Source organism: Podarcis tiliguerta (assembly GCF_965153285.1).
Source record: "Podarcis tiliguerta genome assembly, chromosome: 14".
Lineage (NCBI taxonomy): Eukaryota > Metazoa > Chordata > Lepidosauria > Squamata > Lacertidae > Podarcis > Podarcis tiliguerta.
Genome location: NC_139547.1, coordinates 7,792,651 through 7,811,275, shown reverse-complemented (window position 1 = coordinate 7,811,275; position 18,625 = coordinate 7,792,651). Strand labels below are relative to the sequence as shown.

Genomic DNA, 18,625 nt, shown 5'->3' with positions numbered 1-18,625 from the left:
CCCCACGGTAAAGTAGAGCGGACTTGCTGGTGATGGCCAATGTAATGGTTCTAGGGGTTGCTCGTGCGTAAGCCGGTGCAAACACCTGACTGGATTGCCTGAGTGAACCTTTTCTGTCCGGACAGCCACTTACCCGTGGCTGTCTCAATCGCTGGCAGAATCCGTCAGTGGGCGTTTCTTAAACTTCTTCCAGCAAAGAAGCTCTTTGACACCTAGTGTCCTCCTACTCTCTCTGCGCGAAAGCCTTCTGCGCAAGGAGGGCGTAGGCAGCGGAGGACCTCTACTCTCCCCGCTGGTCCCCGGCAAGGAGTCATGGGACCGCCTCGCCGCTTCCCCCATCTGCCCCCCTTCTCCACTGGTGCTACGCTGATTCTCTTCCCCAGAAGATGGGCTGCCTCTCCCAATCCCGGGACGCTCTCCGGAATCCCTCTGGATTTTGCTCTCTCCCTCCGGCACTGATGGCAGTTCCCTGACAGCCAGCAACTGGCCTTCAAAGGCATAGCTTCCAGCCATGATGCCTGTGTTCTGCCTCCATGGCCTGAGGCTGGGAATCACAAGTGGCCAGAGAGCTGTTGCACTCAGATCCTGCTTGCAGGCCTCTGGCTGGCTGCCGTGAGAACAGGGTGGGCCATTGGCCTGACCCAACAGGCTCTTCTTAATGTTCTTCTTCAACCATGGAGTTAATGTAGGTCCATCATGACTGATATTCATTGATAGATTTAGCATATCACCCGTGAATTTGATTAATTTCTTTTTAAAGTCATTTCAAGTTGTTGGCCACCACTCCTTGCAGCAGTGAATTTCATATATGCTATGTGAAGTTATTCCTTGTCCACCTTGAAACTCGCATTTTTCACCTTCACTGGGAAACTAGCAAAGTTCTATTATAAAGGGGGGGGGGGGGAGAAAGATATTTTTTTTCCAAAAATGTTCGCTATTGTGACAGTTTGGGTAGTACTGCTGCTGCTTGTAAAACACCAAAACTTTTATAAGCACTGTGCACATATTAAAAGATATATGCTTTGTAGGTTCACATTCTAATAAACAGAGTGCAAAAGGAAGTTGCCTTATACCAAGTCAGACCATTAGGTCCATCTAGCTCAGTATTGTCTACTACATTGACTGGTAGACGCTTGCCAGGATTTCAGGCAGGGGTCTCATCCAGTCCTCCCTGGAGATGCCTGTGGGGATTGAACCTGGAATCTTCTGCATGCAAGGCAGATGATCTGCCCCTGAGCTATGGCCCTTTTCAGAATGGGGAATGGGGAGGGAAGAAAAAACAATGAAAGCAAGTAATGGAGCAGGTAGGTGCCTCTTCCCTGTGGTGGGATGTTCTTCCTGGAAAGCAGGGGGTCAGCCTCCCCTGTGGTCCTTAGTCCCCTGGCTAATGTCAAAGGCCAGAGTGTGCTTCTGTTCGATGCTACAGTCCTGGGGCAACTGTTTGCAGGTTTAGGTATATAGGGAGGGAGCGTTGGTATGTAGTATTTATTTATTTATTTATTTATTTGATTGATTGATTGATTGATTGATTGAATTTATATACAGCCCTGTACCAAGAGGTCTAATACTGAGACTACGGAGCGTTTTAAGGACTTTGAATTTTGCAAACTACGATCCCTTACCTCTGAGACTAAAGTTCAGATCAGAATTTTAGCTATTCGCCAGCTTTCACGTTTCCAAAATGCAGTTCTCGGCTAAAAATCCATCCATCAAAATGCATTTGTAAGTGTGTACTTTGGAGGGGGGGGAAACCCCATGTGTTTAGAAACACACCTTTCGATACATATTTCAAAGCAGAATCTCAGGCCAATGCAAAGTCTCAGATTAATGCAGAAATGTGATGAACTGGACGCATGGGTAACACATCTAAATGTGACATGAGGTGGAAACAGAGTGATTTGTCCATTCATAGCAGAGCCATGAGGACATAAGAAGGTCGGCCTTTCACCTCAGTTACCTGATCTCCCAGAGGCTTTGCTTCCTGCCCAACCTTGGATATTAGTTTTATTTGAGCTTTGCTCCGTTGCGAGGAGTCTAATTTATTCGAGTCCATCTTTTCCCCTTCTGGTGCTGTGCTGCAGACATCTTGATCCCCAACCATTTCAGGTGGGAGTGCCTAACCTATGACCCTCCACTTGTTGTTGGACTCCAGTAGAGCCAGTTATGGGAGTTTGGATTTGGATTAGATATCCTGCTTTATCACTACCCGAAGGAGTCTCAAAGCGGCTAACATTCTCCTTTCCCTTCCTCCCCCACAACAAACACTCTGTGAGGTGAGTGGGGCTGAGAGACTTCAGAGAAGTGTGACTAGCCCAAGGTCACCCAGCAGCTGCATGTGGAGGAGCGGGGAAGCGAACCCTGTTCACTAGATTACGAGTCTACCGCTCTTAACCACTACACCACACTGGCTCTCTCTGTTGTCTCCCAGCAGCCCCTGGAGAGCACCAGGTTAGCTGCCCCTGGTTTGAGGCTAGATGTTCGCCATCTGGGTGGAATGGTGTAACCAAAGAGCAGCCTGTCCTTCATCTGTTTGGCTGTCACACCAAACCGGGCAGCATCCCAGCATCCCTGGGTATAGCCCAGGCCTGACCAGTGGCGAATTGGTGAATTGGAACATCTGAATGGATGAATTGACACATCGCTGTCAGGCTTCGGACAGCGATTGCAACACATAGGAGGGCCTGACTGCTAACTGCCTTATAGCAGGAGTAAATGTAGCCGTAATAAAGATGTCAATGAGATGATAAGAATTTGAAATACCAACACTCGGGCCCTGCTATGGCAGGAAGCAGAAAACAGGGTGACCCAGCACCATAGAAAATGGCCTTCTATCAAGGCAAACCATTGGTTTGTCTAGCTTGGTATGGTCCACACCAGCCTTGCCTAACACGGGCTCCATCAGTGGAGGCTGGGCCATCAGGACAAATGGGTCCTGCCTCACCAGTCTCAGTACTGCCCACCTGCCTTCTTGCATATAACCAGCCCAGAAGGTGGATGGGGCTCTCAGCTTCCTCTTCCTCAGCCTCAGCGTTGCCCTTGTAGACCTCAGCAAGGTGGAGGATGGGGACAAAAGTAACATTTGTTGGTTCTGTCTGCCATTGGCTCTGCTCCACCTACTGCTGGGCTCTCTGTTTTACATTCCACCAGCCCCAATGGGAATCAGCCGCCACTGCCTTCTGTACATTATCAAGCTACAACTCCCATCTTCCCTGACCATTGACATCTACTCTTGGATTTTCTTTTCTTTCTGCAGCAGAGTTCTTTTTACAGAAAACTTTCTCCGCATCTTTAACTTATTTACATCAACATCAGCAGCATTCCAGCTATCTCTTTGCGAAATCCCCATTACAGAAATAAACACCATTGGCTTCTGTTTCTCAGAGCCTTTATTATTTACAAAACTTTACACTGGTCATTAATAAAGAGAAAACAAAAACAAATGAAGAAACAATAATCTTTTTTCTCTTTTTAGCCAGAGCCCTAATGCTGACTCATCCACATGCTCATTTACACTGACCCAGTCTTAGTTGATGGCGTGCCCTGATAAGAGCACCTGTTGCTGGGGAAATTTTTCGTTGCCTAGCAACTTGTTCAGGGCCCTTTACAAGTTTCTTCTAGAGCAGGGGTGACCAACTCCCAAGAGCTGGGGGGGGGGTTGGGGGGGGTTCAGGTCAAAGTTGCTGAGCTTTTTTTAGTAGGGGTGCTGTTTTTAGGGAGGAGAGCCCTGTTTTTAAGAGGAACAGCCGGATTCAAACACTAAGGAAAGGGACCCAGCGATCGACCACAATCTACCAAAACCTCCTGGGGATCTATCAGTAGATCGTGATCAATCTGTTGGACATCCCTGTTCTAGAGTATTCCAACTTGGCCATAGAGGCTGGTAGAAGTTGTAGTCAAAACCATCCGGCAGCCAACAGGTTGGGAGAAGCTGGTATAAGCCCCAGCGGGCAGCAACTTCCCCGGGTTTCAGATAGTGATGTCTCTCAGCCCTTCTCTAGCTGGGGATGCCAGGGACTTACTGTTCCACCAGCTACAGCCCTTGCCCTAGCTCCTCTGAGCAGCAGTGCCCAGTGCCAAGCAATTGCCCTGTGAAATCCAGCTTTGAGTCTCCTTCTTACCTCCTAACAGGAAGGGAAGGTTCCCCTTGGGAATCGTTGCCCTGGCGCCAAGCCAGAACTCACCCGCCACCTCTTCTACATAAAAGCAGCAGTACAGATGTGTCATAATGCTGCAGGAACAATCTGTTCATTAAAATAGGGATCTATTTTTGAAGTGCCATCAGCGCTCCACATCCACATTGTGGACGATGCACACAAAACACAAGCCTTTTGCCACCTTTGCATGCAGCTCTGGTGCTGTGGCAGGAGTGCCGCGCTTAGACCAGGGAGACCTGAATTGAAATGCCTGCTCACAGACAAAGCTTTGCTGAGGACACTTCTGGACTGTCACAGTTTTCCGGTGGGTTTCAGTTGCAAGCTGGCAAATGCAGGTTGCACAATTAACATTGACTGGGGAGGTCTTGTGCAACAAACCTGCTCCCCCAATAGATCAGACTTCTCACGGTGGGGAAAGAGGTGGGTAAAATCAACTGAGAAGCGTGGGATAGCACTTGTTTTAATGCAAGGTCATCTAACCTCCCTGCAAGCAAATCGGAATGAACGTTCGATAAACAGGTCGAACGGGGTGACATTGGACCTGTTGCTATTTCTCAGTGTGGCCTCCTTGAGAGGCTCGTTGTGAGGCTAAAATGGGGATACCATGTGTGCTGCCTTCAGTTCAATGGAGGATAGGCCGGATTAAGAGTGTAATAGAAATAAACAGATGCACAAATAAAATCCAGTGAGGCTGGGTCACATAAGGATACAGCCCATCCTTTTCAAGGATGCAGTTGCATGCAGCCATGGCTGAAGAGGCCTCTGAACAGAGTCATCTGATGGGTGACTCTGAGTCATCTATGTCAGGAGTGGGAAACCTCAGTCCCATCGCTCTCAAATGTGGCCCTCTAAGCCTCTCAATGTGGCCCTCAGGATCAGTTCACACCTTCTCCTCAGCCACACGGTCTACTTGCCCTGCTACACGCCCTCCTTGAGTTTCTTTTACCTGGATGTAATGTGTCCCTGAATTCTGATCATTTCTTTTGGTTGTCTGGGTGGAGAAAAGAGAGTTGCCTACAAGTGTGTGTGGAAACTAGCCTGGTGCACAGTGGTACAAATGACTTTTGTTGCTCCGCCCACATTTGCTTCTGGCCGTGACCACTGCTGTCATGTGACCCCTGGAAGGTTGGCCAGGAGGGAAGGCTGCCCCCAAGGTTGAAAGGGTTCTCCATCTCTGTTCCACATGTCTGGGCTTAGGGGGTGCAAGCAAAGATGTCCGAGAACCTGACTCAACTTCCTCACGCGTTTAAGTCTTGGTGCCTTTCTTTTCAAGCACGCTCATTATTACTGGATTTCTCCTTTGCTGCTGGTGGGTGGCCTGGAGAGAGCAGTCCTTCTCTGCCCAAAGGCACCAGGGTAGTGCCTTCAGACCCCACCAGAATCTTAACTGCCCTTAGCTGTGCAACGGGATCAGTGGCGTAGCGTGGGTTGTCAGCACCCGGGGCAAGGCAAGTAATTTGCGCCCCCTAACCCGTGGATTTGCGCCCCCTAACCCGTGGATTTGCGCCCCCTAACCCTAACCCCCAGATGTTGCGCCCGGTGCGGCCGGCCCCCCCTGCACCCCCCACGCTACGCCACTGAATGGGATGGCCTGGTCTAAAGATGGCTCCATTCCAGCCCTTTTCTCTTTAGTAGGACACTTGGAGATGGGAACTGATAAGGGCCTCAGAGGTGGTAACCAAAGGATCCCAGTGGCATTGGAGAGCAAGCCTGGATTTCTCCCCTGTGCCATCCCCATTGTTAGCAAACTTAGCCTAGACAGGTTGGCGCCAAAGGACAGGTGTCTCTTTGTGAAGCTCTCAAGTTTGTGTGTGTGTGGCCCTTTTGTTGGGTTGCCCATTCAACGATTTGGAACAACGGCGCCTATCAGAACAGGCTGTTCACAGGGTAACTCAACACCAGCACTTGATCTGTTTGCCTTCCTGCCTGAATGGCACTTGCCATTCTCCATGGGACCAAACCTTGCTTGAACCTGGCTGATGTTGCAAGGTGACACGATGGCATGGCCAATGGCTGGGGTGACATCTCGGTAACTTTCCACTGATGCCGGAGAGAAAGAGGAGGCCTCAGGGGGCACAAAGCAGTGGATCCGGCCATTCCATCCTGCTCCGTTTTGATTTGAGAAGCAAATTCTTAGGAACCACGTACCTACGGGACCACCTCTCCTGGTATGTCCTGCAGAGGACCTTAAGGTCCACAAATGACAACATTTTGGAGGTCCCAAGTCGCAAGGTGGTTAGATTGGTCTCAGCTAGGGCCAGGGCCTTTTCAGTACTGGCCCCGGCTTGGTGGAACGCTCTGTCACAAGAGACTAGGGCCCTGCGGGACTTGACATCTTTCCGCAGGGCCTGCAAGACAGAGCTGTTCTGCCTGGCCTTTGGTTTGGACTCAGTCTGACCCTTATGTTTCCCTCCCCTTATGCTTTTGATCTATGGGCTACTTTTAAAATGAGGCTGTATTTTAAATTGCATTTTTACCTGTATTTTAAATCCCCCCCCCATTTTGTTTTTACTGTAATTTTACTGGTGTTAGCCACCCTGAGCCCGGCTCTGGCTGGGGAGGGTGGGGTATAAAATTATTATTATTATTATTATTATTATTATTATTATTATTATTATTATTACATGGCACAGGAGCACTTCCCACAATGCTGAGATCCGCAGTGTGAGAAAAGGGCCTCAAGTCTTCAGTTGGGCTTAACAGGTCATGAGAACATCAGAAGAGGCTTGCAGGATCAGGCCAGTGGGCCATCAACTCCAGCATTCTGTTCTCACAAGGGCCAACCAAATTCCCATGGAATCATGCAAGCTAGGCGTGAGCACAGCGGCACGGTGCCCTTCTGCAGCTTCCAGCAACTGGCTTTCAGAAGCTTTGCCATCAAGATTAGTAGTCACTGACAGTCTTATCCCTCATGAATTTATAGGTCCTGTAGGTTCATTTCCCCATCGGCTAGGGATAGTAAACATAGTGCCCATTAACTTTGGGAAGTCCCAGCCCCCTTAAATATTTTATGGGGGGACAAAGGGACCTCAACCCCTAGGAGTTCATTCCTATGATCCATGTGATTCCTCCAGGAAGCCTTGCCTTCACTCTTAGTTGCCCCCAGTGATGTTGTTACATGGCTGGATTTGAATACAGAACATATCTTTTTGCTACATAATCCCTGACCAGATGCTTACCAATGTGACTGACTAAACCAGAATGAAGAAGTAACAGGGGTTTTTTTTGGGGGGGGGGGTGATAATGCCGAAACTATTGTACACAAATGGAACAATAGCGGCAAACGGATTTTTAAAAATAAATAAATAAAATACTTAAGCAAGTGTTTCTGGGGAGACAATCTTTTTCCTGCCAAAATTTCTGTTTCTGACCCTGCAACTGAAATTTGAGAATATTCAGCACACTCCTAGGAACTGTGCTTATTCAAGGAGCATTTTAAAGGTGGGCTGGTGATTGCAATGTACTGTTAAAAGTAAGTATTGCTAGTTGCAAAAGCCAGCAACTGATTGTTTTAAGAACCCCTAGTTGGCCGGGTTTCAAGCTCTGGTGTGATTACCACATTTTATCTGCTGCATAGTTATCTCTGTATCAGGGGTGCCATTCCGTGTTTCAGAAGGGAAGATTGATTCATTTATCATTATTTTATCAGGTGAATTAATTAGGAATACAAAAGCAGAACAGGGAGGCCAGCATAATCAACGACCACACCCTTTCGTCGTTCTCATTATGTGGGGTGGGAAAGGGGGTTAACACATGGGAAGGTTTAAAAAGTCTACATTTTATGGGTTTCAGGGAAAATACCCCATCATGAGATGCGAGGGGGTGCAGGTGATACTGTTAGAAAGTGCTGGAAGTTTAGCAAATGCCCTTTGCTGTATGAGAAGGCGTGCTCATGTTTTCATGAGGCTGTTTGAATGAAAGCAACACCATTTAATGCAGGGAAGACTTCTGGAAGAGGCACCTACCTGTTTTGGAAAGGCATGTTGACAGAGTGCAATAGATTTTGCAATAGGCTGTGTAAAACGGCGTGAAATGGATTTTGCAAACAGATGGTTCAGAATAGTGTGCAATAGATGTTGTAAAATAGCGCGAAATGGATTTTGCAATCAATGGTGTAACATCTGCATGGGAGGTACAAAATAGGGTGCAAAAGATTCCTGGCACCTGGTCAAGCTGCATGTCATTGGATCATCTGTGTGCATATATGTCTGCATAATTGTCTGTGGGGGAATATTTGTTTGTGCCTATCTTCTGTGTAAAAGCCTGCCCTTTTTGGGATGCAAAAGGTGCTCCTCATCTCCAAATACTGCTCTGTTTCCAAAGGGGGGATTTTCTTCATGACCAGTTCCTGATTTGAGCAGGTCCTCTCTCTGTGGACCCTGGAGAGCTCACTTGCCGGCAAAGGCAGAATTCCAAGCAGCGCTGCTTGATGGGGTCTGCCCACTCTTTTATTTTCACACAATGCCCCAAAGCAATTCTAGGTCAGGAGCACTGTGGGGAAATTAAAGGGGTGGACAGGTCCAGCCACCTCTCACTGCTTGGAGTGCCAGGCCAGGACCTTCTTGACAGGGGGTTGGACTCAATGGCCCTTGTGGTCTCTTCCAACTCTATGATTCTAGGACTCTGCCAGGTGCAGGGGCCCTGGCAGTTGCCCAAAGGTGCCCCTTGCCAATTTCCAGTAAAGTCCTTTCAAGCACCAAAGGGAATGGTCAGCATTTTGCTACCAGTGGCATGCCTAGACCTGTGCTGAGCAAAATCAATAAAATAATAATAATAATAATAATAGCATCACCACAGAGCTGGCATGTGGTAGAGGTACAGCCGTACCTCTGATGTCGAACATAATCTGTTCCAGAAGTCCATTCAACTTCCAAAACATTCGGAAACCAAGGCACGGCTTCCAATTGGCTGCAGGAAGCTCCTGCAGCCAATCAGAAGCCGCATCGGACATTTGGGTTCCAAAGAACATTCACAAACCAGAACACTCATTTCTGGGTTTGCGGCGCTTGGGAGCCAAAATGTTCGAGTCGCAAGGTGTTTGGGATCCAGTGTGCGACTGTATGCGCAGATCTGTTTTGCAAAGTCCGCGCAGGCTTTGTCCTCCTTGTGTCTTGTAACTCTTGTCTGTCTGTCTCTTTAGAATGACTCCTGGGGGAAGCAATATTCCTATGCGCTGTTCAAGGCTATGAGCCACATGCTGTGTATCGGCTATGGGCAGCAAGCCCCAGTGGGCATGTCTGACGTATGGCTCACTATGCTGAGCATGATTGTCGGGGCCACCTGCTATGCCATGTTCATCGGCCACGCCACAGCCCTCATCCAGTCTTTGGACTCCTCGCGTCGGCAGTATCAGGAGAAGGTAAGCTACTCTGCCTTGTCGACAGTTGCAGTGTGTGTGTGTGTGTGTGTGTGTGTGTGTGTGTTCAAACAGCCAGCTTTACCCTACAAGCGAAGGAGCATTTGAGCGAGTTAGTTAAGGGTGCTGGGAATTGTTCTGTGATGGGTCAGCTACAGTTTCCAGGATTCTTTGGGGGAAGTCATGTGCTTTAATTGTGCTTTAAATGTAAGGTGTGTACACCCTCTTGGATACTAAGAAATACCTTTGTCGTGTGTAATCAGCAGAATTTGATCATGTACAAGCAAGAAGACCCATGAAAACCGTACAGATGCATGCAGAAAAGCAGAATCATTATGCCAGCTCCCGTTCATATGAATTACACTAGCAAATTAGCCATTCCACTCTGATGGCTATTTGGGGGGATATTGGTGGTGTTTGGAGTGTCCTGGGAAGGGCGTTGGTGCTCACATTTTTCCGGGGGGGAGGGGTGTGTGTGGATACAACACGTTTTTTGTGTCTGCATTTTGTCCATGTGCCACTGCTTTTTGGCTATGATTGCTTCATGCCACAATGTGTTGTTGAGCAGGTACATTTTAGGCCAGTCTGTGGGGTTTGGCTCTGAGTTGACTTTTTCTGAGTTTTGGTGTTGAGTTTGTTGTGATTTCCTATTTTGGGGGACTGTGAGTTGGGGTGGGGGCTCTTTGCAGTTTGGTAGAACTGGGCACTCTGTGACCAGTTGATTTCCCCCCTCTCACATATTCTGGGGAGGGACCTTTGTGCCGTGGTGCTCTGCATGCAGGTCTCAGCTTCAGCCCTTGGTATCTTCAGCTCAACAGGATTGGGTAGCAATTGATGGGAAAGACCTCTCTCAGCCAGAGGCCCCTAAGAGCTACTGCCCATCACAGTGGGCAGCAGTGAAGAAGGTGGACAAATAATCACACTCTCTCTGTGGATTGCAGCTTCCTACATTCCCTATAACCACCTACGAAGGTCCAACATTATTATCTGCTGTTTAGTGGTTCATGCTTCCTTGTTCTCTGATAGGTTTTAAAAATAAAACTTGGTTGGCTCATAATTTGTATCTATGAATAGCAGAGTTCAAAAGCTTAGAAGTTCCTGGAGTTCCCTGCCACCCATTCGGTCTCATTCAGACATCACTAGCATTGCCTAAAATGAAAGATACAGGAGTCTGACAGAAGTTGTAGCTCTGTGGCATCTGGAGGTCCAAGGAATCCCCATGCCTGCATTAGAGGAAGGACCAGGACAGATTCTGGGCCCAAGGGGTGTTTTCCCATCTGTCCTGCTGAACATCTTGCAGGATGAGACCGGCTAACTGTGCCGTTTTCCATCTTCCTCCCCAATTCATGTTCCCAGTGTGTTACTTCAGATCTGCGGGCAGAAACATGTCTTTTTAATTTTTGTGTTGCACCTGGAAGGAGTGATAAGTGGGTAGAAATAATTGACGGTGGCAAGGACAGAAGCCAAATGTCTCTCTCTGTGTGTGTGACAAGAGATAGGGATGCACATATATTTTTTTAGCAGAACATGCTGGATCCAGGAGTGGAAGGGAAATTGCTGCTGGTGCTGGTCTACAAATGCTTGCACAAGAGAGGCCATGGTGCCATAGCCAGTGGAGGCTGCTCCATTAGGGTGGGTAAGGTGCTTCTCCACCAACCTCAGTCTGCACTCAGCCACCTGCCTCCCTTCTTACTTATTTTCATCCAGTTCAGGGGTAGCCCTGCCTGCCTGCCAGCCAGCTTCCTCTTCAGCCTCAGTGTTGTCCCTTGCAGAACTAGGCAAATGAGAAGAAGATGGGGGCAAAACCAGAATGAGTTGGCTCTTCCTGCCACTGCCTTCTGCCCCACCTATTTGCAATGTTGTGGTTTTTTAGCATCAGTACAAGTGGTAGTACAGTGTGTTTGCTGGAGGGGAAATGTTGCAAGTACAGGGAGATAACAGTTTGAATACGGTGCAGGAGAAACACAAGGAGGAGATAGTGGTCTGATGGTTTACCAAAGATTAAGCCCACGTAGTCCAGCATCCTGTTTCCACAGAGGTCAACCAGTTGCCTGATCTAGGAAGCCAGCAAGCTGGACCTGTGTGCAATAGCACTATCTCATCCTGCTGTTTCCAGCAACTGGTATTCAGAAATGTATTGTATATGTATCATGGCCAGAAGCCACTGGTAGATTCTCCTCCATGAATTTGTCCAATCCTCTTTTAAGGCCAGCCACTTTGGTGGCCATGATTGCCCCTGGTAGAATTCCATAGTCTAACTGCGTTCTGTGTGAAGTCCTTTCTTTTCTCTGTCCCGAATCTTCCAATGTTCACTTCAATTAGAGTCCCTGAGAGGGAGAAAAACTAGTATCTATATGCTTTCTCCATAGAGGGTCCCCAGCACAATGTACACCATTTTGCAAGGCAAATTTATGCCCAATTCTTTGGGCTTCCTAGTTGCTAGGGCAAACTTAGCAAGTGTGTGTATCAAATATTTATCCCCCTCAGATACCAAATCTTCCATTCATTATTACAATTTTCCTTTTCTGCATTGATTTATTATAATAAACCAGGCACTGCCTTTCAACCATAGTTGCAGTTCAAGATGGCTTAGCAAAATTTCATTAAAAAGCATTAAAACTATATGAACAGAACTGGAAGACATGCCCATCAATAATGGCATTAAGAGCAGCAGTTGAAAAGTCAGCGGCAGATGAAGTAACCAAAAAAAATCAACTTCCCCACTGAAATTCCATGAAAACATGACAGGCTTTTCCTAGGATCCCAGAAAAAGTCCTCTCTCCAGTAGCCATGCATTTGACCTCTGCAGGTGATGGTGCCTGAAGTGGTGTGTCAGATGATCATCTCAGTTTACACAGGAGCAAGAGAACCTTCGGTTGCTCTGGTTCCAGCCTGTTTAGGTCTTTTTAAAGATCAGAAGCAGCACTTTACATTATGCCTGGAACCAAAGTGGGAGAGAATCTTTCTTATTTACTTACTTACTTACTTACTTACTTACTTACTTACTTACTTACTTACTTTATTTATTTATTTATTTTATTCATTTCATAAAATGCATGCACCGCCTGATTGTAGAAAACCTCAAAGTGATTTACAAAAAGACTAAGACAATACAGTGGTACCTCGAGTTACATACGCTTCAGGTTACATACGCTTCAGGTTACAGACTCCACTAACCCAGAAATAGTGCTTCAGGATGAGAACAGAAATCGTGTTCCAGTGGCACGGCAGCAGCAGGAGGCCCCGTTAGCTAAAGTGGTGCTTCAGGTTAAGAACAGTTTCAGGTTAAGTACGGACCTCTGGAACAAATTAAGTACTTAACCCGAGGTACCACAGTACAATTATCAGGGTAATAAGGCTGCTTCCAGATGATCTGTTTGCTGAGCATCTGGTCATGATTTGTTTACAAAACGTTCTGATTTGTTCTGATGTTTGTGGGGAGGTTAGACAATGTTGCATTGAGCAAAAGTTACCCTACGCTTCCCAGCGCATTTCTCTATCACTTTCCTTATCGACGTCTGGGGGAGAGGGGAAGGTGGGTTCCTTGCCCAAGAGCTAGAAGTCAACTGCAATTGTGCAACCTGAGATTGCTGTTAGGTGATTGAATCCCAACCCTATATAGTGACTATTTGGGTGGGATACAACAAAGTTGTTTCATGAGTGGAACAAAGCCTGCTCACATAATAGAACTTTTTTGTTATGTCACCCCCCACCACGTGCCCCCTAAATCTGCTCTGGAGGTTTGAGGGAAAGCCCAAAGTTTAGGAGGTGTACAGGAGGAGGGGAGAGGGAAAATTTCATGTTGCATAAGCGGACCTCGTTCTACACATGCGTAGCCCACTTAACTTTCCGTCGAATCCCACCAGGAGTGTCCTTAAGTACAGGACACTCCGGGTGGGAGTGAATCATATGTGAATCATAGGGGACGCGGGTGGCGCTGTGGGTTAAAGCCTCAGTGCCTAGGGCTTGCCGATCGAAAGGTCGGCGGTTCGAATCCCCACGGCGGGGTGCGCTCCCGCTGTTCGGTCCCAGCGCCTGCCAACCTAGCAGTTCGAAAGCACCCCTGGGTGCAAGTAGATAAATAGGGACCGCTTACTAGCGGGAAGGTAAACGGTGTTTCCGTGTGCGGCTCTGGCTCGCCAGAGCAGCGATGTCACGCTGGCCACGTGACCCGGAAGTGTCTTTGGACAGCGCTGGCTCCCGGCCTCTTGAGTGAGATGGGCGCACACCCCTAGAGTCTGTCAAGACTGGCCCGTACGGGCAGGGGTACCTTTACCTTACCTTTATGTGAATCATATTAGGCGTGTGTTTCCTTAAAAGTTTGATCCGATTTTGAAGTCAGCTGTAGAGCTTGCCTTTCTGGCTTGATCCAGGTCAATAATGGTGATGGATGGATTCCTAGGCGACAGATCTCAAGGGAAGAGGAAGGAGGAGGAGGGTGGGTTTTAATGAAAAGCAAACACCTGAGAACAGGAACGTTATGCTAACATAGCCCTGCATGGATCCAACCCCATTGTGTCAGGATATCTTTCAGGCATAAGCAGATCCATCGAACGGCGTCTCACGAGACGTATCTTTGGATGCGTTTCAAAGAAATGTTATTTCCCCAGGGTGTCTGAAGAAATATAGCCACCGAGAAGAGAGATTATTCAATTTCCTGTGGGAGACAATGGGGCAAAGGATGGCCTACACCTAATGAATATTTACTTCCAGCCGGCCTTGCTAGAACTCTGAATAGCCTTGTTTGAAACGAGGACACTGGGTGATTTACAGTCCCAACCATTCAGTTTAGGAACATATATGCATCTAGGGATATTTTAAGCAGAACAGCGTGGCTTCAAAAGGTTTGCAGCTGAGTGGACCAACCAGAGCTTTCCCCAACCAGGTGCTCAGTAGATGTTTAGGATTACAACTCCCTTCTGCAATGGCCAGCACCACCAGTGGTCAGGGATGGCAGGACTTTTGGTTCAACTGCATCTGGAGGGCACCAGACTGAGAAGGTCTGGTGCAGAGCATCTGAAACAGAAAAAAGAAGGGGTGTTAAAAAGTCATATTTGCATCATCTTGTCCCTGCTGGAGACAGCAGTGATGGGTTGCCTGGGAGTTGTTCTCTGGGTATCTTAGAGCTAAAATGCACATTCAGTAAGATCACATGGTAAGCCCTTCCTCGACCGTGCTATTTCTTTATTTCTGCAAGTGGAAGGTCACATTGTGAACTTCTGCCCTCATTTAAAAAACTGTAGACAAAAAGTATCTCAGGGAGCAGAGTTCAAAACTAGCCATACCACTTGCTTCATGGAATGTCAAATTTTCTGGGTAAGTTGACTGGGGCTGATGGGAGTTGTAGTCCAAAAGATTTGTAGGGCACCACTTTGGGGAAGGCTAGAGCAAAGGAACTTCTTCAATGTGTGTTCTTCATCAAGCCATCTTATCTCAAGCCCCATCTTCTCCTCTCCATCTGCTGCCATAGCTGAGCTCTTCAGCTTTGGCCAAGAATGCAAGGCAGGACAATGAGCAAAATGTGTGATGCTCCTAGGGCAAGGCTAGCCAATGCAGTGCTCTCCAGGTGTTGTTGGATTTCAGCTCCCATCAGTCCCAGTCAGCATGGCCTATGGACGGGGTTGGAGTCCTGCGGTGTTTAGGACTCCAGCTCCATTGGCTAGCCTTGTCCCACTTTGGAGTGGGAAATATTCACAGAACTGTTCTGTCACCCTCATTTGAACATCTGCAGGAGACAACCCTGTGTGTACAAGGAAGAGGCAACAAGAAGAATTATGGTATTTACCTGGTACAAGGTTCTGATGCTATCAAATTTTTTCGATGTATTTTTTTTAAGCTCTTTATCTATTCTCCGAAATCAAGTTCAGAGATGAAAACATGCCTTCACACTAGGGATAGGTCAATCTATTGGTTTGGTTTCTCTTTTTTTCTCTTTTTCCCAATCTTAAATTCAGTTTGTGATTGATTGATTGATTGATTGATTGATTCAAAACATCCTCATGAAAATCCACCAATGTTTTAGTGTGAATTTCTCCTAAGCCACACCTTTTTTTGCAAAACAGCATTCCCCTAATATAAGGCATTTTTGTAGGCTGCTTTCACCAATATATGCATGTTTCTCCTCACTTTACCCTGATGTCTGCATTTTTGTACACATGACTTGGCTGCAGAACTGCATTGCAAAATTCTCAGAACTGCAAATTTCAAAAGATGGGCTGCCTTTCAGTTTCTGTCCAGGAAGTGTGAATATGTAGATTTGCTTTTAAATGCAAACACAATCGAATTGCTCCAACAACCATAGTCCTAAGTGCTTTTAAGTAGCTAGCAATGCCCTGTTATTGCCCCTAGTGTCCCAGTTTGCTATTTGGAGAGACAATGTTGTAGTTTTAGAGATGCCCGTAAAACGGCATGCAGCATCTAGGCGCCTGACAGGAGGCCATACTGCTTTTTCCTGAGAGAGGCACATCCAACACCGAGAACAATGTTAAGCATTGTGAGGTGCTCCTACAACAGAGAGCCATTAGTTAATAGCAGTGTAATTGATTTCCGGTCACTAAGAACGCTGGTGAACCATTTGACTTGGGTCATTAGTGGCAGCACTCATGAATATTCTTAGCTGTGGGTGGCTTGAGACAAGAGGCAGCGAAGTTCCAGGAAACCCCACCAGCATCCACTCTGCCTCCTTGAATACATTAAGCCGTCCTCCCTGATCTTTGGCTTCATCAGGTGGTTATCATGCAAGGCATGCGAGAACAGGCCATCCCAGCAGCAAATGAGTAACACTCGTGTTTGCAGAGAACGGTGTAGAGGGATGGAGAAATGTGATTCCCTTTGCATTTAAAGCTGAATCTTTCAAATCTGCACTTTCTGAAACAATATGTGAGCTGAAACGCAGCTCCTTTGAAATTTGCACTCCAAATTTGACGTTTCACCGTCTATTGATCCCTGTGCCACCACTTTATTTCTCACTGCCAGCACCCAGGCCCTACCTGGTTCCATACTGAGTCCAGTCAGGTTTAAATTGGAACATAAACTTCTGTTTATTTATTGCAGTTTAACAAGTGTGTGGTTTCATAAATGGTATCGGTCAATTACAGTCATGGGGTGCCTATCCAGACCTATAACTTCCGCTACCTGCTCTCACTCACTAAACCACCTCTCAGATATTTACTTGTCTTCCTAGCTCCTAACTGCTCCTGACTCCTTATTCCTCTACACTAACTCAACCTACCCTCAGTTGTTGTTGTTTAGTCGTGTCCAACTCTTCATGACCCCCTGGACCAGAGCACGCCAGGCACTCCTGTCTTCCACTGCCTCCCGCAGTTTGGTCAGACTCATGTTTGTAGCTTCGAGAACACCGTCCAACCATCTCGTCCTCTGTCGTCCTCTTCTCCCAACATCAGGGTCTTTTCCAGGGAGTCTTCTCTTCTCATGAGGTGGCCAAAGTATTGGAGCCTCAGCTTCAGGATCTGTCCTTCCAGTGAGCACTCAGGGCTGATTTCCTTAAGAATGGATATGTTTGATCTTCTTGCAGTCCATGGGACTCTCAAGAGTCTCCTCCAGCACAACCTACCCTCAGACTCTATCCCAATTCACTCCCACTCCAACCAACCACCCAACTCCCAACGAACTCCCCTTTCGCCCCTCCCAGAGCTGATTTTATAGTCCCTCTGACTCCACCCCCCTGGGTTCTGATTGGGTAACTTGTTTAACTAGTTCACCTAGAATCATAGAATCATAGAGTTGGAAGAGACCACAAGGGCCATCGAGTCCAACCCCCTGCCAAGTAGGAAACACCATCAGAGCACTCCTGATATATGGTTGTCAAGCCTCTGCTTAAAGACCTCCAAAGAAGGAGACTCCACCACACTCCTTGGCAGCAAATTCCACTGTCGAACAGCTCTTACTGTCAGGAAGTTCTTCCTAATGTTTAGGTGGAATCTTCTTTCTTGTAGTTTGGATCCATTGCTCTGTGTCCACTTCTCTGGAGCAGCAGAAAACAACCTTTCTCCCTCCTCTATGTGACATCCTTTTATATATTTGAACATGGCTATCATATCACCCCTTAACCTCCTCTTCTCCAGGCTAAACATGCCCAGCTCCCTTAGCCGTTCCTCATAAGGCATCGTTTCCAGGCCTTTGACCATTTTGGTTGCCCTCCTCTGGACACGTTCCAGTTTGTCAATGTCCTTCTTGAACTGTGGTGCCCAGAACTGGACACAGTACTCCAGGTGAGGTCTGACCAGAGCAGAATACAGTGGCACTATTACTTTCCTTGATCTAGATGCTATACTCCTATTGATGCAGCCCAGAATTGCATTGGCTTTTTTAGCTGCCGCGTCACACTGTTGGCTCATGTCAAGTTTGTGGTCAACCAAGACTCCTAGATCCTTTTCACATGTACTGCTCTCAAGCTAGGTGTCACCCATCTTGTATTTGTGCCTCTCATTTTTTTTGCCCAAGTGCAATACTTTACATTTCTCCCTGTTAAAATTCATCTTGTTTATTTTGGCCCAGTTCTCTAATCTGTCAAGCACTCTCATATGTTAACGTTACAGATGCCTGGTTTGAAACCCGGGAGAGCTACTGCCAGCCAGTGTAGACAGATCTGCAGTAGATGTACCAACGATATGACTCATTATAAGTCAGCTTCCTATGTTCATATGAAAGACAGATGGATCTTTAAAATGCATGAAAATGCAACACTGAAAACACTGGTAGAGTTTAATCCAAGCCAGGATGTGTCATGCATTAGAATTCGTCTTTTTCAAGCTAGGGTTCAACCCTGGGCCATGGGATGTGGTAATAAGCTACATCCATTCTAATGAGTCGTTTTGGGGAAAATGCTCTTAATTAGTCATACAGTTCTGCAAGTGTGCCCTTGGGCATGTGCAAAGTGCCTCTCCCGCACCACTTTGCAATTATAACTGGCCTCCACATAGCTGAGAAGAGGTGTTCTGAGGTCATGACTTCCAGGCAGATTTGTGATTTGGCTTGGCTTCGTAGAAATCCTGCTCTGCACAGAGTCCTCATTCCAGGGCAGGAAATGATGGCGGGGGGGGGGGGCACACGAAACAGGTCCACAGGGTGCATGACTTCTCATGTGCTACATTTT

At 47.2% G+C, this 18,625-nt stretch overlaps 1 protein-coding gene across 2 annotated transcripts in view; it reads left to right on the top strand.

Moving 5' to 3' along the window:
* Window positions 1–18,625, top strand: part of HCN4 (hyperpolarization activated cyclic nucleotide gated potassium channel 4) — a 124,454-nt gene that overhangs the window by 90,809 nt on the left and 15,020 nt on the right. The window contains exon 4 of one of the 2 annotated variants that reach the window (XM_083412987.1): window positions 9,295–9,513. The exons of the other annotated variant lie outside the window; for it this stretch is intronic. Within the exon in view, the coding sequence (XP_083269113.1) occupies window positions 9,295–9,513 (219 nt within the window). The remainder of the gene's footprint in view (window positions 1–9,294; window positions 9,514–18,625) is intronic. 2 annotated transcript variants of the gene reach the window in all.